The sequence below is a fragment of the Centruroides sculpturatus genome, unplaced genomic scaffold (assembly GCF_000671375.1).
Source record: "Centruroides sculpturatus isolate CEXI.00-Female unplaced genomic scaffold, Cexi_2.0 scaffold686, whole genome shotgun sequence".
Taxonomy (NCBI): domain Eukaryota; kingdom Metazoa; phylum Arthropoda; class Arachnida; order Scorpiones; family Buthidae; genus Centruroides; species Centruroides sculpturatus.
The window spans coordinates 112,773-133,786 of NW_019384905.1; the positions used below are offsets into that span (position 1 = coordinate 112,773).

The following is a 21,014-nucleotide window of genomic DNA, read 5'->3' on the forward strand; positions in this document are numbered from 1 at the left end:
GCAAATTTAAATTTTCGCCAGTGCTGTGGCGCTGCAATCTTTGGCTATGTCTTGGGCTACTCAAATATTTTACGTTTTTGATACTAAATTAACTTCTGAAGTATAATTTTTTATTGTTTTTATATTTTTCAATATATTTATTTTGTTCGTACAAAATAAAAAAGTAATTTTTAATGATACAATAGTCTTCGTTAGGCTTCACATTGACGAAAATTCAACGCAAAGCAACACGCAACGGAGAAAAATGTCAAGATGGGATAAATTAATATATTTTTTCATACATAATCAGTTATCCGAAACATCGATCTTCTGAACAACCCCAGTCCCCAATTGATTCGGATAATCGACGCTCTACTGTATATATATATTCTATATTTTTTGTTTAATAATTTTCTCTATATTTCAAAACAGTTTTCCTTAAGAAAGTAAAAAACTAAGAAGGTTCTTTATGAAGTAAATTTATTTTAAAATTTTGATATTTATAATAAATCCAAACATCTAACATTTCAAAAAGTTAAATTAGAAAAAATTGTTTTGTTTTAAAAGTGCTTTTTTTCAGCTATTGAAATTGGGCTTCAATTTGAAAAAATTTTAGACAAATTTCCACTGTCATCCATCTGTCCATCCGTCTTTCCTTAATTTCAAGAACAGTGTTAGATGGAATCCGAGACCAGATTTGGAAACCCTAGGGACATGAAACCCCAATTAACTATATTTGAACTTCTGATGCAAACCAAAGTCATGTTATTTCAACTCAAAACTTTCCCCTGAAAGCAGTTAATAGATATTTGGCACAACTCTATTGTTAAAGAAAAAGTACACTACAGTACTAATTTGAGATGGAGAGCATATATTTTAAATGAAATAAATTAAAAATATGATTAAACATTGCAGTCTGGCATTGTAATGATGTCACAATAAATAACTGCTCGTTTTAAATTAAAATACTGACTGTTTATAAAAAAAACTATTTTATACAATAAATGTAGAAATTTCTGAGTTAATGAATGTAACTTACCTTCATTTACAAGATGCACATCAGAAAATAAAAAAACAATTTTCTGATTCTCTAAAACTATGCTTTTATATAAATTCTTCAAAGTTTCATCAAATAATGATTTTTTATAATAATATACTGGCTTTACTTCGAATAGTTGCAAATTAGCAGCATATGTTGCCAGTCGAGTCAAACTTCTTTTTCCACATCCTTTAGTTCCAATCAATAATAAATGGCCATCTTCCATTCGTAACACTCGATGAATATGTATTATGTGCTCAAGTGCATTATTAAATAGTATCAAATTCATTGGAATATAGTGTTTGTTGTAATGATTCAAGATCTGAAAAATTTTAAATTCATATGTACTGATTTTTTAAAAGGAATTTTATTACAATAAATTTTATAATATAGTATATAGTATATACTATATACTTATATCAAATTATCAAACGAATGGAAAATGCATGAGAGGTAGTGCAAAGGTTTGACAAGGTACTTTGCTGGTTTGTTGGTACCATATGCCACTGACTTCAAAGTGTAGTGTTAGTTCATTATTATTAAGAGCTGGCTTTATATGCATTTAAAATCACAATATATAAGCAAACATATGCAGGTAAAAAGTCCAGAAATATGCATTATGCACGTGAAAGTTCCAGTAATATACATTGGCATTTATAGATAGAAATGCATGCATATTTTACTTCTATCTACAAGCAAATCTTACTAATGTCTGTTATGTCACATAGGTGGGAGAGGATAAACATTTGACAATATATTTTACTTACAAGACACAAAGGATTTGAAAATTATCATGTCACAAAACAGTAGAATATTGTTTCATGTAGGAGATGCATAATGAAGTCAATTGCAAATAAAATTACATGTTCAATCAAATTTATAACTTTCTATGCTAGTTTCTATTATTAGCCAGAAAAATAATCTAGCAATTTTAAGTTTGGCTAATGATTTGGGTTTTGGCTTTGTGTATGAATATTCCTGAAACTTATATGAAAGATCATTCACATGTAGTGTTATATATAACATGTGATAATCATGAAAGGGTTTCATTGACCAAGGAGGGCAAACTTTCCGAAAAAACACACACAGTAGATGGAAAAATGAATTTATTACATGTAATAATAATGTAAACTTATAAAGGGAATCCAGCTCTAGAGGTTTTTGACTAATGGTCACTCCAATTCTGGTCATTGGTAGAACAATTTCAAAAATTGTCATGATTAGTACAAAAAGAAACTGATGATAATATTTACAAAAATTTTTCCTAAACACTAATTTATACCTATAAGGAAATAGTAAGTATGGGCAAGAAGTAGGATAGGAAAGAATAGCTGGGTAGTGTAAACTACCCAGCTGTTACCATGAAAAGCCATATGAAAGCTTCTTAAACACAAAATTCTCACTTCTGTCTTCCTTTTCTTCAGTTCTTGAGGGTTTTCATATATTTGATTCCAATAGCTGGTCACACATTCAGACTGTAACACATTAACTTCAGGTAACACATTAACTGTGGTTTTCAAAGTTCTTGCTCAAAATTCTGACTTTACCCATCTACTTGGGGACCAGACACTAACGTCTCTCCATTCGTCATTCTCTCTTTTAAACCACCAACTCAAAAATGACCCCATATGCCCTCAGGTAACCTTGTAAACAATATATTGGTAAATTCTAGAAAGTGGCCCTCACCAAGAAAGAAGAATTAATTAAGAAGATTAAAAAGTTTTTGAATGTGGAAAAAAACAAAGAACAGGGAAAACTGTCAGAAGAACAAGAGCAGACAACATGGCATGCAACCACAAACCATCCAACAAAATTTTCTGTTCTATCATTAGTTATATCTACTGAATTACACATTACATGTCATTACACAGGCTATTTCATAATGTTTCTCAGAGTTACAAAAAGTTACTGCAAGAGGAATACTGAATTTACCTCAACAAAACCAACACTGGATGAGACAGAAACTCAGAAAGGTTTTTTTAACATTTACAAATATTCAATAAGTGCACCATGGATGACACTGCATCAATTGATAGCTGACACTACTGAGATGATATGCTCTTTTAGCTTGGAGATATCACATGGCAATGGTAGAACAAACACTTTATCTTTTATGTAACCCCTACAAAAAGAATGTCCAAGTGATGTGGTCCCAAGATCATTGGACCTCACATCATGTGATTATCAGAGTGCCTGGATACTCCTTTGTAGTTACTATTTAAAATAGTCTTTAACTCAATTTAAATGCTAAAACCAAACTCCCTTTAAAATTGCATTTAAATGCATATAATGTGCACAAAATCTCTTAAAAGTGGACTTAATTGATTAAATACATATTAAATAGAACAACAATAATAACAATCAGACACCTCCAGATTCATTCACTCATTTTTATGAATTTATAATAGGAAATTCTGAACATCATAGAACTCACTAAGCAATGGAAATAAAGTAAAATTATTAATTGTAGAAATTTTTTAAAATTGCAAATACTTGAAAGGACAAAAATGTTAATGTACTATTTTATGTAATATTATATACATTATTGACTTTAATATTACTGAAATATTATTTTTAAAATTATTCTAAAATATAAAATATATTACTGAATACTTATATTTAAAATTGATCATAAATCTATTCAATATTTACATTTTGCAGAATTCTTCTTATTTCTTCATAATCATTGAAGCATTCGTAGAATCTTGGTTTGTTATTTAATGAATTACGAAAGTCAGCAAACAAAGAAGACTCTTGTTCCACATTTTCTTTATTTTCAAAAAAATATTCTTGTATTAACAAGGAGAGTGCATCCTTTAATATCAAAACAATTTATTAATAAAATTTGATTTCATATTTTGATTTCAAAATATGAAATTATTTTGATTAATAAAAATTTGATTCATTAATAATTATACATATTTATATAAGTTACTTATAATTTATTACATAAAAATTTATAAAATTACTTCCCTCTCCTAAGCCTTCCACAAACCTTCATTTTCATAACTGTCTTATTAACATATGTATCTCTTCTTCTCACAATATATCTGAATCACTATAATCTAGTCTCCTCTAACTTTTCAATGTACAATATATATGTTTTATACCTGTATAATTTCTGCATTTTTTAACTTCTTTTTTTTTTTTATAAATGATCACAACCATACTTCTTTCCAGTTCTCTGATATTATCAATATTTGTTAATTGTATATTTTCCTCAAAATATATATACTATAATATTTATAAAACAATATCCATTTTACAAATGCTACATATGCAACTGCTATTCAAACTCTGTAAGACATTTTTCCAAAATTTTCCAATTTCAGAATTATGTTTGAGGTATGTGCAGAAATTAAGTTCTAATTAGCTAGAAAGGAAAAAAAACTTACTTCTTTGAACTTTCATTTATTGCCATAGGAAAGTATATAGTTATAGATATTTTTCCAGTGGCATGCAGTCCATGGAAGCTGTGGAAGCACCACTTCCCTTGTATTTTCTAAAATGTAAATACATATTGTGGATAATTTTCATAAGAAAGTTCTTATATCTTTTTTTCATGTCAATGTATCTATTTTGGAATTAAAATAAATAAACTGTTTATTTTTGTCATTTTCAATATTTGTTTATAATTTTTATGGAAACACAGCTTCCATATCATCAAATGTCACCACATGCCACTGTATTTTTCAACATATTCATCTTTGAGGTTCAAACATCTGTCAAAGTGACAGATAAGTATTTGTAAACCCTTGTCAAAAAGTCTCCTTTTAACTTATGGATCCAAACTTGGATAACTTCATACTTGCAGACTTCATACTGGTTTGTATCCTTGCCCAATTTGCACAACCTGGCATTACGCAGTTATTGAAGCTACTGGGCATGGTTAAATATTAAGACAGAATAAGCACAATTATTCCAGATATTACAGGTTCAGACAAGAAAAGAATTTTCAGAGCCCTGCCACAAATTAGCAACATATTGATTATTGACCATTTGTGATATGCCATAATGAGGAAAAATTAAAATAAACTAATAAGTAGTTTTAAAATTAATAAATACAAATGTATTCTGACAGTTTATGAGTTAATTATACTTTCTATTTGCAAAATTTCCTCAACCTTAACACAAAATAAGAAAAAAGTAAACTTTTAAGAAATTTGCGAGATTTCCTGAGATATTTCCCAGGTTAAAAAAAATGACCGGGATCCCATTTAAGAAACCCTAGTCCCAATCTAGCACTTCTGACTTCCACTTATTTTTGCATTTGAAGAAATTTTTGGAAAGACAACAATTCAACAGTGTAGACACTGGTGCAAGATTGTGTTTGTAAATTGCAGAAAGATTTCTTTGAAGAAGGTTTGGAAAATCATCTGTTGCTATGACAAATGTCTGAACTTCAAAGGTAAATAGTTACAACTATTTTTAACATATACATTTTCCTATGACAATAAATGTAAGTTCAAATAAGTAAGTTGTTGTTTCCATCTTGTCAACTAGAACTTCAGAACATGCCATGTACTTTAAAAATTTTATTAATTAAACAACATATAGCATTTTTTAAATTATGATTTTTCTAACTTTAAATTAATTCTCTATTATTCAAAAACAGTGAATAAAAAATATTAAAATAAATAATTTGTTTTATTATTTTTGATAAAGGCATTTGTAAAATATTGAACTTGGTACTTCTTATAATTAAAATTTTTCAGAATTAACTGTAATTAAAAGTATTCACTATAACAAGAAATTTACAATTAACCAAATTAACAACTCTAATTATTTATCTTTAACTTTAATTAATTTTTTCATCAAAATTTTATTAATTCCAACAAAATACAAAATAATCTAGAAAATTCTGAATGTTACAAAAATATTTCAAAGGTCTCATACTAAAGTCCCAATCTATACTAACTCAAACTTATTCTTCCTGAACCCTTTTCTTTCTCTAATTTCACTCCATTTGACTGATTTTTATCATGTAGAGGATATGTAACACATCTAGGTTGCCAACAACAAGGAAATTAAAGACAAAGGAGATACAGAAAACAAAGAAAATGTTCTTAGAAATACATAAGAATAATAAAGATTTAAAAATATTGTGAACAGCCACAATTGTGTGTTAATACATATCATTTGATTTCTGAATATACAGTTTTAATATACTGAATTTGTTTGGATTCTTCTGAATTTCAATAAAAGTAACAAATTCTGATAAAACAATTAGTAATAGTAAACTTACAGTTATGATCTTACAATCTTCTTCATTTGATAATCTATCATGAAATACTCTCAAACATTCATTTCTCCACAACTGTATGAATTCAGCAGGTGTTCTGTAATATTTTGGTGTTGCAAGATAAAGACCATTATAGACACGTGTCAAGTCTCTAATATTAAATGAATAATGGAATTTTGTTGGTATAGGCAAAAGTAATTGACAAACTGTTTTATATAATAATATTGTAGTTTTAGTAATTGAAGAAACAATATCACATATTTCTGATGGAAAAAATTTTGTATGCTTCTCTAATAAGGAAAAATATATATGGAAAATAGAATCATCTGAGAGTGGCAGCATAGAAAAACAGCAAAATAAAGATATAAATCTTGGATCAATTTCATTTTTCCCACCAATACCCTGTAAAAATAAAATAATAAATTAAGAATGATTTAAAAAAGAATTATTTGTTCACAGATGTATGCAAATTTATGAAATAGTTCTTTACACTAAGCAAGGTTATTTATTCATAGTTACAAAAATGATGTCAAATATTATTTCCTTCCGTATTAATTTTATTTGTATTTTAATTAATTCTAAAATGTACAGAAACCCTTTATTTAACAGACCCCAATATAATGGACAAAAAATTTCTGTCTGATAGGAATAAATTAAAATCTCTTTATTCACAATCAGCATACTAAAGGGTTGGATTAAAGAGTAAATGAGTATAAATTATTCAACGTTTATTACATAATTATTTTATTCATACTTATACAGCCAAACCTTGGTTTTTGAATAATTCAGTTCACAAACAAAATTTTGAACTCATACTTGTCTCTGTTGCCATATGATAACTTGATTGCCAAACAAGCTACTCAGCAAGAACCAGCCATAGATTATAAATATGCAGACAGTTAACTCCCTATACTTCCTATGTTAAAGAAAGTCAACAGTCTAACAAATCAACAACTGGACTATCGATTCAGAAGTTAGTGGTGCTGAGATCACTCATGTCATTAGATGTCATGACACAAATCATTGATGACATTGCTATTTAAATTAGATTTCAATGAGCATTTGAGAAACTAATCTACACTGACTATCTATATTAAGCAATAGATAGTCAGTGTTAGTACTCTCTTCCCTATTTTCACAAGTTACATTTAAATAGCAGGTCATGAGCTATCAATTTCCTCCCAAAATTATTATTCATTTTTTGATCTTTACACATAAATGCATACTGGAGTATTAATTATTAAATAAACATTGGCTAATATATAATACTTCTGTTGTTGGTTATTGGGTTTAAGAACCAAAAATTTAATTTATTTGTTTGTTATTTATTTATTTAATTAATTTGTACCGTTTATATTTAGTTGTACTATAATTATATTCTTGCTTAGGTAGTATATTATATTATATACATTCATGTTTTAGAATGCTTAAAAAATATGAAAACTATTTTGAACTCTATTATATTTGTATTCTATTCTTTATTTTGTATTCTGAATTTGAAAAAGGCATTTTAAAAATTAAAAATACTTACATAGTTAAAAATGAAATAAATAATGTTATAAGTTAGATTTAAAATTTTTGACTACATTTTAATTATAAATTCAGATACAATTGTATAATAATTTGATTTAATTCTACAATTAAATTAAATTATCAAGAAAAAAATTTCTTCAACGCGATTTGTATGGAATTTTCTGAACAATATCATTGTTATAAATGAAAAATTATTATAAGATCAATTTTATTTCTTATCTTAAAACTGCTATATTTACTTTCTTCATAGCTGCCATTAATTTAAAATCCTTGAAATTCTTCCAACGTTTTGATTTATCAACATCATATATACCTCTATGTTCTATAAGTAATTTTAGCAAAGCAATAGGCTGTTGTGTGCCAAATTCATCAACCTGTGATTAAAAAAAACATAAATGTTTGTAATTAGGAAAGTTAATTACAGATTAAATAAAATCAGCTTGTAAGAATTTAAATAAAAAAACTGGACAATATTTAAAATCAATAAAAAACCAACATAAATTCTAGCAAAAACTTCATTTATTGCTAATCTTTTCGATCTCATCCAAAGACCTTCTTTAGACTATATCATATATTAGAATTATCTGAACATCAGTTTCAAAACACAGACAGACTAAACATAGCTTACAAATTTGAAAAATATAAAATGTTATAACAAATTTAGAAAAATATTTTAAAGTATAAATAGATGTAATAAACCTTTCCAAATTTAAGAAAAACTGATCAAATGGAAAACAATAAAACTACATATTATAAAAATGACAAGTTGGAAATACAGTATAACAGTTTAAAGTAATAAAAAAAAAATAAATATTGAATAATATTTAGTAATTCATAACATATGCTTTTGTGGTTATAGAATATCATATAATAATAATTTCCATGTTGTGGAAATGCCTTCTGTATCTTTATTGTTTATATACTTGGTTTATTTAATAATTTGTAGTTTTTTAAGCTCAAGAATTTTAATTCAGAGAAATTACAAGCTGGACAAATCAAACTAATGCTTGTACTTGTAAATCAATTTGGATTGCTAGCAAGATGGCTGAGGAAGTTAAGGCATCAACCTACTGATCTGAGATATCTGAGATTGAGTCCAAGTGAACAGGAAATTTTTCAGGAGATGGCCTGTCCTGGATACATCAAGCCCCATCCCTCACCACCAGGCTGCACCATTGTGGGCCTGGCTGAACTCATAATGGCCTGATAAAAGGCAATCTTAGTGCCCACAGGACAAAAAAAGTCCAAAAAAAATCAACTTGGATCTCCAGTACAGAGGCATATACTGTAGAGGGTAAAATATGTGCAACAAGAAGACCAGACAAAAGAACAAGTCAATGTGCATTTATTATACAAATTTTGAGGGAGCAGATTACAGATTCCAGCTTGTTGGAAAGTACAAGACATAGTTACAACCACTTTCCACTCCTTATCGAGTCTCTTCTGACAAAAAGTTGGTAAATTGCAGATGTACTTAAAAACTAAACTATAACTAATTACAACTAAGGTTGAGAAGGGAAGAATGATAAGAATGAGAATAAGAATCAGAATGAGAAGGTACCGGTATTTTAGATGTAAATTGTTGGGCAATCATCGATATTCTGCTTTGTTTCAAGGTGGTCACAGTTAGATTCATCCAAACCATTGTCAGACAATTATATGATATCTGTGTTAGAATTGAGGTTACAGGAAGGCATGGATAAAGGTTCTTTCATTCAGTTATCCACTCTTATTAATCTGGTAGCTGGATTACAATATTGTACATGTTCCGTTACACATAGTCCTAAGTTTTGGTACGCTTCACACTTGGAGAAAGTCTGACTTTTCTTATTGGTTCCAGTATTTTACTAATTTGTAACTTCTTGTTACAGTCCTGTTCAGGCAGTTGCTCCTACTAATACTCGTAGACCCTAGTCACGATCGTTCCTCAGTCATGATCTGACATCCAAACTCTTCGGCAACCAAAACCTTGACTAACTCTCTCACTCTCTCCTGCAGGTTCCTTCATGTGGGACCCATTATTCACCACTTTCTTCTTGTTGCCAATCAGGGCCCACCAAAGATAAAGACAGTGCCTCATGACAGGAAAAGCATAAATTATAAGTGAGAAGAATTTTAGGAAAGGAAAATTGAGCTCTTATACTATATACAATTATATACAACAAAAAAAACATATGGCAGACAGCCACAATACAACACAGTATGGTAGCTGAAATGCCTTTTTTACAGTCTATTCATGTTCCTTTAATCTAGCATATAGTGAGTGTGATATAGTTCCTATGTATTCAAGTGATGTGCCAAATCAGCGATCTTGAAATGGAACCTTGTATATTCTGAGGATTCTGGACATATCTTGTTAGTCTTTATAGTTTCTTATCATCTAAACTGTATATAGTAGGATTCTTTCTAAAACAGAGGTTTGTGTTAGTTACCCTAGCACTCTCCTTATGTATGCTTTTTAATGTTTGATTAAAGTTTTGTTATACCTTTGTATAACCTGTCTTTAACTTGCATTTGTGCCTGAATCCTTAATCCTGTATTTGCTAATGAATTGTTCAATCATTCATACTAGTTTGCAATTTCTCGTATGTTCCAACTCTTGGTAGATGTATGCAAGACTGGAGCAATGATGAAATGTATGTCTAATGAGACCTGTAAAGGAGAGCTTAAACCTGAGAGAATCAGATACTGCCAGAATGTAGAAAGAATGGCATTCCAGTTTCCTACACAGCAAGATAGTTATACTCTCATATATAAGGATAAATACAAGTGAATAAATACAAAAATGCACAGTTATATGGCTTTTCTGCTTGCACTTGAATGTAAGACTAAAGAGATTGTTATTAACTGTGTTCAAAAATACTCTCTATATTACATTTTTTGTGCTACAAAATAAACAAATCATTAATGTACTTGATATAAAAGATGATTTAATTTAAGAAGGCAGGGAGTATAAAAATGCTATGACTTTTGTAAAACAAATCACACAAATCTCCAGAAATTGGGCTTCTAATAAATATACCCTGGTTCTGCAAGTAAGGTTTATAAGGTTAAAATTGAAAAAGTGAGAGTAGCATAACAAATGTGCTAATTCAAATAAGTCATGATGTTAAGAATGCATATCGAAGATGGTGTTGAAAAGAATGTTATATAATTCAAAGAAACATGGTTCAATTCTAATGGATGGACATAATGAAATAAAATCCAAAATATTCTTCTTTGATCAAGATAATATTCAAACTGGTAGACAATTGACTTGGATCAAATACAGTAAATGGGTAGGCCTACTCCTATTTTAGAAGTGATAAAATAATATATCTGTCTCTCTAACAGGATTGTAGGTGAACTGTATTTGTCAAGCACTGGATATAATTATTTACCTTCCTTGTGTGTTTTCTACTACATTCAGTTGTTGTAATGTAAACACTCAATCTTGCATTATAAGTTGCCTTTCTTGTTAGTAACAGTGCTTTATGCTTTAGTTTTGTCAGCTTTCAGCTCCACAATTCCTATCTCATCATCCATTCCTTGCTGACTTTTACAGCATTCTAAAATAGTTTTTTCCTATTCTTAATAGCGCACACATAGACCAGAAAAGATGATTTCCAACAGAAATATTCTGTGTATGTAATTGAGACCCATTCAGAATCATTACACCTGTTAGCATCCATGTAAGCTTCATGTTGAGTAGTGGAGGTGCATACATTTGCCTGAACTGAAAGGCATCCTAAAAACTTTAAAAGGAGAGATATCCCAGCATACTACTGTATTTATTGATGAACTTGCATTTAGGCACTTTTTGCCTCATCAGGCTCTATTGTAGGTTTCTAACATGACCTTTTTTCAGATTGTCTCTTACTCATTTGGCAAGTTTGATGACTCTGGTATTGACTTTGTATAACAGAAACAGAACCTCTTCATACAGTTTATTTTCAATTAAACTAGATTGTGTAGGAATGCATATTTACAGCATCTATAGACACTATAAGTATCTTTTTTTCCAAAGTCCCCAAAAAAATATAAAAAAGGATTGTTTATTATTATAAGATTATAGATAAAAATGTTTTATCTATACACTAAAAAATACGTGTATACTATACCTTTGGCATATTTAAATCATCAATAAATATTGTAAGTATCTTTCCCACTGATGGTCCATAAATATTTTTCATTCGTTTCTCCATCTTTTCTTCTAAACGTTTTTGAACACTTATTGATGATGTGTATGATGCAAAATTCAAAATAAGTAACATCTATTGAAAAAATCAACATAAGAAAAGTAAGAGTTTCATTAAAAATAAGATTATTAAAAAAAAATAAAATTTAATAAAATTGATTTCTACAATTTCTTTTAAATAAGATTTTCAATTACAGTATATACTCATGTAAAAGTCAATTTTCTTAAATCAATTTTTTAAAATCAATTTTAAAGTCAAATTTATGGGGTTGACTGTTATTTGATACTACTTTTGGGGAGCTGAAACTCAAGCTAGAATCCAAAGTACTAAATCAGTAGCAGATCTCTAAATAAATAAAAATGAAAACAATAAATTACATTAATGAATCCCAACTTAGGGGCATGTTTTCTATAGGAAAAAAAATTTTTAAATTGTTTTATCCACATGAAAATAAAACAATCAAGTGATTTCTTTACAAGTAAAGATGCAACTATTTGTTTTTTAATAACACAGGGTATTCTTCCAGCTAGGAAGAAATGTAGTAATTTATCATGCCAAGGAAATTAAAGTATGACTTTAAAGTAGATTTAAATTCTAATCATCTTCCATATTTCAGGTGTGGTAGTAAAAGTTTCAGAAAAAAATAGTCTGTTTTCTGTAACAGTTTTTTTAAAAGTATGAAACTAGAATTACATGAGTTTTTATATTTAATTTTTGTGTTTTTTTCTCAATGAAAAAATTCTGGCAAATGTTGCCCTGTTGTTCATGAAAAACTACAGGTCTATTAAAAATTCCAGATTTTTTGGCCAATAAAAGGGAGTCGACTTTTACATGGAATCGACTATTACTCAAGTATATATGATAATGTTTTATATACAAGGTACTGTACATTCAATAGAAAACTGGAAAAGTGCTATTAAAAGTTGAGAAGATGAGCAATAGTACAGTAATTTACATAAAACATCCAAGTCTGAGACCATAGTAACTGTAACTGCAATTGGCAACACTAGTCATGTGTGAGAACATGAGAGAATAAACAAATAAAATGACAGCATCTCTTTGACAGTGCACTAAGCAAGGGTGGTGTAGTGTTGTCTGATTTTTGATGAAAACTGATCAATATTCATTGGCACATGCAAGTACTATAAGGCCATGGTTATCAATCTTTTTGAAGTCAGAGAACACTAAACTTTGGCATTTTTTTCCATAGGACACTTACAATACATCAACTTTCAAGCAGGGTTGGCAAACCTTTTTGAAATCAAGAGTGCACTCAGTCTAGTATACAGGGACAGATCTACATAGGGACTAATAGGGCTTAAGCCCTGGACCCCTAAGTGTATAAAGCCCACAAAAATTGAATTATCATCATAAATTTTTAATACTTTTTCATTAACAATGAGCACTTATTGTATAGTAAAAAATAGTTAATATTAATAATATAATAACAATGATAATTTATGGTATTATTTGTTTTATTGTAATCAATGTAATGTAATTGGTCAGTAATTAATCAATGTAAATATTTCTTTATTTCTTATGTTTTTTTATATAAGATACAAAGTTTGTAATTCAGCACCATTTCATTAAATAAATATATTTCAACTCTGATTTTGATATTATTAAAAATGAATTTAAAATACTAATGTATAGATTCTTAATCTAACAAAACAAATGGATCCCATTGGACTTCAATAAGCCATAGACCCCGAAAAACCTAGATCTGCCCCTGCTAGTTTATGACGTCATTGGCATTTGCTGATTACATTCCCAAACAATAATTATTTTACATTGTATTGATTTTTCTTTTGCAACAATTTTTAATTGTATATTTGATGTTTTCATGGAACACTTGAAGTGGCTTCATGGAGCACCTGTGTTCCACAGAAAACGGATTGAGAACCATGGCCATAAGGAGATGACTACATGACTTGCACACAGGTGTATGAGTAGAGTTCGAAGGTTCCAAAAGCAGCCACAGTTCTATAGCAGATTCCCTATGGCTTGGACCACAGTAAGTGTCTGAATTGTTAATAAAATGTAAGAAATCAGTAAGACTCTTAGACCACTAATAATTGCTGTCAGAACAGTAATAAATTACTAAAAATTAAGTCACAAACTCTGATATCTTCCATAATTCATCTCAAATAATACAGAATCTTGGATACTTAGGACTCAATTTCTATATGTATCATAAGCCTTTTTAACCCTGTGCAGAGTTAAAAATAGCTGTTAGTAGTTGATATTTTGATATTATGCAGAGTTCACAATGTCAAAACTAAGTGAAGTTGTGGTCTATCTTTAGATACAATAATAATAATTTGCTTTAAAAATGTACATTGGTTTTCAAAAGTTTAAATTAAAAAAGTATTATTGTATTTCTACTCAAAATGATAAAAAAATTTTTTCAGAGCAGAAGAAATATTGATTTTTAACTAAATTTAATTTTTAAAAATTGAAAAAAAAAAAAAATACATTGAAGTGAAACTGCAATAATTAATTTACAAACATAGTCAATATTCTCATTATTATTATGTTTGGTTTAGTGGATTATACGCGGTTGATACCGGTGGCTGTGTACTATGCCGGACCAGAGTCAAGGCATAGCAACCAAAAACAAAAATTAAATAAGTGTGTCAGTGTCAGTGCCTGTATTCAGGAATTTCCTAACAATGTGGCATGTATTCAATATAGTGGCCTTCTGTAGTGTGATGTATATATTTCTACTCAATTCTAATGTTCCCAGGCTTTTGTGTAGTGTGTGTGGTATCACACCTGTACAGGAGAGAACGACAGGTACAATAAGCACCCTATCCATCCTCCACAGATGCCTTATTTCCTGGGCGAGTTCTGTGTACTTGCTAATTTTTTCAGTGCATGTGTTTTGTACATTGTGAGTGTTTGGAATGGCTATGTCTATAATGTATGTGATTTTATTGTGTTTGTCAATGAGTGTGATGTCTGGTCTGTTGTGGTAAATTGTTTTATCTGTGATTATGGCTCTGTCGTAATACATTTTGTGCGTGTTATTTTCCAATACTGTCTGTGGAATATACTTGTAGTATGGTTCGTGGATGTCTGCCAATTTGTGTTTCTTTGCAAGCTCTTGGTGTATTGTATTTGCTACTTGATTATGTCTGTGTAAATAATCTGTCTGTGCCAAGAGCTGTACACCCAGATGTAATGTGTTGTATAGTTTCTGGCTGTGTACTATGCCGGACCAGAGTCAAGGCATAGCAACCAAAAACAAAAATTAAATAAGTGTGTCAGTGTCAGTGCCTGTATTCAGGAATTTCCTAACATGAAATTCCTGACAGCTAGTAATTGCACACATGCAGAAAATGTCACATCATTTTCTGCATGTGTCATTTGTGAGTGTTGTATATTTGAGTGTGTTTTCTATAGTGTTTAGTATTTATGACCTGATCCTGTATGGCAATCATGAATCCTTCTGTCTCCCAAAGAGGCATCCTCGATCTAACCAGCTGTTTGACGCAGTTTTGTCAACAAAATCCTGGGCCAGGTCATAAGGATTCCTGCCATGGAGTGCCTTTTGCTTGATGGTGTCTATGCTTTTTATATATTGTGTCATGTCTGTATGATGTGAGTGTAAGTTTAATGGTGTGTTATTTGAGTCTGCTATGGTTACTGCTTTATGTAACAGTAATGTTTCTTGTTTCTTGTAGAAAAACTCTCGCAGTGACTGTATTTGTTTGTAGTGAAGGTTAACTATGTCAATCAAACCATGTCCGCCATCTTCATGTGGAAGGGTTAATCTTTCTGTGGCAGATTTAGTTGTTTATGCTTAGTAAGTGTTGTTCTTGTTTTCCTTTGGAGTTGATCAAGATCTGTGTGAGTCCAATGTATAACTCCAAATGAGTAAGTGAGTACAGGGATGACATATGTGCATATTGCTTTAACAGTGTGTTTTGCATTTAGCTGTGTTTTGAGAATACCAAAGTAGGTTAAATGCCATTTATTTAATTAATTTAATTAATCTTTGCTTTATTTGTGTATGTTCTGTTAGTTTGGCTTGTTGGAATCCTAAATACTTGTAGAACTCACCCTCTTCCTTGGATTCAATAACTTCTCCATTTCCAAGTGCAAAATCTTCTTTCTTCAGGATTCCTTTTTCTATGTGAAGTGTTTTGCATTTGTCTAGGCCATACTCCATTTGTATATCTTTGGTGTATGAATGTGTGATTTGTAGGAGTTGATGAAGTTGTTTCTGTGTGTATGCATAAAGTTTTATGTCGTCCATGTACATGAGATGTGACAGCGTAAACTGTGTTGTTTTTTCATGTCTCATATTGTATCCATATTGTGTGTTGTTTAACATGTTAGATAATGGGTTCAGGACTAGGCAGAACCAGAGAGGACTCAAGGAATCTCCTTGAAAAATTCCTCGCCTAATGAATATTTTGTTTGTTTGTATGGAAGTGTTACTAACCCTGAGATGTAGTGTTGTTCTCCAGTGCTGCATAGTGTTTTGGAAAAATGCAATGAGTGATGAATGTATTTTGTACATGTGTAGAATATGTAGCAGCCAACTTTGTGGAACACTGTCGAACGCTTTTCTGTAGTCTATATATGCCATGTGTATGTTTCGGTGTTGTTTGTGTGCTTGCCGTAGAATGACTGAATCTATGAGTAACTGTTCTTTGCATCCCCTGTGATTTCTACGGCAACCTTTTTGTTGTTCTGTAAGAATGTCGTGTTCTTCTACGTGTTTGTATATTTTGTTTGTGATACAGGATGTCAATAATTTGTAGAGTGTTGGAAGACATGTAATTGGTCTGTATTGTGTGGGGTCTGTGGTTTTGTTGTTTTTAGGTTTCATGTAGGTAATGCCCCGAGTAAGAAATTTTGGCATGTCTTGTGGATTGATGATGATGTGTGTTAGATGTTTAGCTAGTTCCTGGTGCAGTGATGTAAACTTTTTGTACCAGAAATTGTGAATGTTGTCTACACCAGGTGTCTTCCAGTTGTGTGTTCTGTTAACAGCGTAGCGAATGTCGTGTATGTTTATTTCAGCACAGGGCATACTTGGTATGTTATGCAAGTTTCTGTTCTCCTCCTTGATCCAGCCTGCATCAGCATTGTGTGTAACAGCATTGGACCAAAGAGAAGACCAATAAGTTGTGAGTTCTTCTTCTGTTGGTGTGCCACTGTGCTGTGTATCAGTGTTTGTTTTGGTACTGATTTGTCTGTAGAAAAGTTTTTCATTGTTTGTGAATAATTTATTTTGTTGTTTTCGTAGTGTACATGTTTTGTATCGTTTGAGTCTACGTGCTTTGGCTGCGAGTTTTTGTTTTAGTGTATCGATGTATTCTGTAATGTGTGTGTTGTGATGTTCATGTTTTGTGTGTGTTTTAATTTTCTTGAAAATGTTTTTGAGTTGTTTCTTTAATTTGGGTGTTATGTTGTTTTTAGTGTATTGTGTCAGCCTGCCTAATTGCTGTCTAATGTCATTTATTTGTGTTTCTATTCTTCTCTGCCAGGCAGGCTTATGATAGAATTGTGTTTTGTGTGTGTCTGTCTGTGAGTGTATTTTCAGTCCATGGTGTGTTACTACTGTGACTGCCCCAGCATAAACTAATGTATGAATGTCTGTAAGTGTAGAAATTGAATGAATGTAGTTTGGTAGTAAGTGAGTGTTTACATAATCTAGTGTTTTTCCTACTGCCTTTGACGTGTTGATTTTTGGTATTCGTGGTCTTTGTGTGGGATCTGTACCAGTATATTTAATGAGTGTTTCCTGAAATATAAGTGAGAGCGTATTAACTAATTCTATGTCTACGTTATCAGTGATGGATGGGGAAGTGCCTGCAGTATCATTAGTGGTACTTGTTGTGTGTGTGCTGTAATCAGTGCTTGTTGCTGGATTATCCTGACAGGTTACGTGATCTTCATTAATGTTAAATGTTTCTGTCTGTTGATGTATTTGATCAGCAACCTGTTGTTTGATAAGTTCAAGTGTTGTTTGTGGGATAAGGTTGTTGTGTATAATTGTTCGTTTTTGATCAACAACCCTTTGTTCGGTGACAGTGAGGTGAGGATATTGTTGTGTGAATCTATGGTGTACTTGTTGTCTGTATGCTGTCATGTTTGTTTCGAGTCTTGTGATAGTGTAGTAAGTACAGATGATAAACTCATTCATTTCTGTTGTCCATTTCATCCGTTGGCGTGGTTTTCCAGCCTTTGTGGTCTGTGGGTGCATTGCCACAGAAATACTAAGGCTAGGTTGGTTCCTCACATCTGCTGAGGGCATTGCAGTAGCCATGCTTGGGCTGGCGCTGCTTTCGCCACCGGTAACCAAGGGAGACTGCGGCGTAATTTTTGAATGTGAACCTCTGCCTAACCCACAAACACAGACCTTGTTAACGCAGGCGACGTCCGAGCTGGTATCACACTTTGATCTGGTTACTACCATGGTAATTATCTCCACAGAATGTGGGTGTGGTCACTCTTAGCTTCATTTCTCCCCATATACCTTACTGGCATGGGTGTCCCTACCAGGAGCTTGTGCTCCAGCCTGCATTGCTCTATGGTTCAGTAAAATTACTGGGCTCTCCCACCACGACCAGGTGGCGACCATGAGAGAGTATTATTATTATATATATATAAAATGTATTTTGTGATTTTATATATATATATAATCACAAAATACATTTTATATTAACACCTCTTCAGAACCTCTTCAGCATCCAGTAAAAACATGGAAGATGAAACAAACGGTTTTGGAATCCCCCCAGTTCCAGCTTCTGGTTGAAATAGTTCATTTCTAATTGGAATTATATGCATTGAGAGCATGATATAAAACATTGTTATAGCCTGGATTAATCAATGCATGTCTTTTACTGGCCTTATCAAATTTGAATGCTACACAACTATTCAATTTGATTCATTCCAATTAGAAATAAACTTCAATCTGAAGTGGAATCAGGTGGATTCCTAAACATTTGTTTCATCTTCCATGTTTTACTGGATGCTGAAGAGGTTCTGTGATTATATATCAGAAATAATTTTGTTTGAGGGTTTTAGTTGTTTAAGATGAAGTTTTAATCCTAAACTGTTAAATAAGATGTCTTCAGCATCCAGGTTTTAACCTGAAGCTAGAATCAGTGGATTCTGAAAACATTTGTTTCATCTTCCATGTTTTACTGGATGCTGAAGAGGTTCTGTGATTATATATATATATATAAACCTATTATTTACATGTTGAGAATATTGACTATATTTTTTTTTATTAAAATCAGTTAAAAATTAATACTTCTTCTCATGCTTTGAAAAAATTTTATCATTTTGAGTAGAAATACAATAAGATTTTTGTCAACACCACTTTAATTTTCAGATTCAATCACCAAATTTTCATTATCTGACTCAAGTAACATCTGCTGCAATTCTCCAACATTCTTCTTATTGTCAATTTGACATGTGTTATTCTTCACTTTTTTAAACAGCAAATATCTCTGAAAAAAAAAAAAAAACAAAATCTAATAGGTCACAGTATCTCTCAGATACAAATTTGTGTTGAGAAAGATGTGCAGTGTTGCTTAACAAAGACTGATTAAGCAATGCTAGCTAATAAATGTTGCCAGTCCTTTAATTGTAGCTACTCAAAGTTGCCAGATTCTTTGCTGTTTTGAAACAAAAATATTTTAAAAATTATTCTGAATGTATCTGAGACCAGTCATGACCTCTGTAAGGTTAAAAAAGTTTTAATATTATCCTATTGTTTAAAAAAAATTTATACATAATTTGGATATTATATATTTTATTTATACATTTTAGAAATTTGTAAAATTGCACTGTAGTGAGTAAAAATAAGTATTTTAAATTAATTTAATATTAATTACTTGTGTCCAGTTTTAATTAAAACATCTTACTTATCTTATAACCAATATTTTCCAAGATATTATTCTAAAATATAAGTGTATGTCAATAAAATTAAAATTATTACTCACATTCTTATCACTTTCAAGTGAGTTCAAAAAATCAAGAATTGTGATAGTTTTTGATGTTCCTGTTTCACCAACAACAATAGCAGGATAGGAAATTTTTTGCATTTGATGTAGAAGCCAATTTAAACGTACAGTTTCTGCTGTTGGCACTAGTATATCATTATATATAATAGTTGAAGATGACGTAAAAGACTGAATTAAGTTATTCCAAGGAATCCATACTTTTTTATTAGAATCAATGTAATAATCATATAAAGTTGGTAATGTTAAAGGTATTTCACCTGTAAATGATATAAATATGTATTGTAAAACTGGTATATTTAGCATTGTTCATGTTATTTTGAATATTTTATTACCCAGTTATCATCGTGCTATGAAATACTAAGTACCCACAGTAAGTCATTTAATTGTCCTGTTCTATTTTTTTGCTAACAACCTTTTGCTTTAATTCATTTTGATTATTTATTTTAAATAGACTTTATTTCAGTTAAAACAAATTCTCTATATTACATTTATACAATATAATAAAGTCTTGTTACTAGTCAAAGCTGAAACTCTCTAGGACTTTATTATTTCAACATGATACGAGAAATAATAGTTTGCATAGTAAATAAATTGTAAATAGTTTGAGTTTTTAAATTTTATCAACATATCATTACTGTATTATAAAAAAACTAGCAATAACTTGCTGATAAGAAAAAATTTCAGAAGAAAAAGTTTCAAAAGAGTTTAATACAAAGATATATTATGAAATATAAAATAAACCATACCTGCTAATGCAAAAGTTTCATTACTATCATTAATTGTTTTAAAAGAACAAATACTTTTAACAAAACTATCAAATTTTATTCTTTCATTTTCTTCAAAAACTGATCCAATTGACCAATAAACAGCCATAAGAAAATAACTTTCAATTATATCCTGATCAGTAATATCTGGAGTTAATAGTGATTCTAGCATCAAACATAACTGTGTAATCTAAAAATAAAATAACTCATTAGTTGATTTACATTCATTAAAAACTACATTATATCATATAAATGAAAATATATTTAGATTATACAATGTTTTCAAAGTGA

At 30.3% G+C, this 21,014-nt stretch overlaps 1 protein-coding gene across 1 annotated transcript in view; it reads right to left on the reverse strand.

Annotated features, from left to right (window-relative positions):
- The window catches only part of LOC111631552 (dynein heavy chain 10, axonemal-like), a gene marked incomplete at its 3' end in the record, with an annotated part of 405,219 nt that overhangs the window by 110,138 nt on the left and 274,067 nt on the right, over window positions 1-21,014 (reverse strand). The window contains exons 44-50 of the mRNA XM_023375809.1: window positions 20,706-20,913; window positions 19,939-20,216; window positions 11,894-12,046; window positions 8,033-8,167; window positions 6,264-6,662; window positions 3,671-3,832; window positions 1,019-1,340 (exon numbers count right to left, since the gene is read on the reverse strand). Of these exons, the coding sequence (XP_023231577.1) occupies window positions 1,019-1,340; window positions 3,671-3,832; window positions 6,264-6,662; window positions 8,033-8,167; window positions 11,894-12,046; window positions 19,939-20,216; window positions 20,706-20,913 (1,657 nt within the window). The remainder of the gene's footprint in view (window positions 1-1,018; window positions 1,341-3,670; window positions 3,833-6,263; window positions 6,663-8,032; window positions 8,168-11,893; window positions 12,047-19,938; window positions 20,217-20,705; window positions 20,914-21,014) is intronic.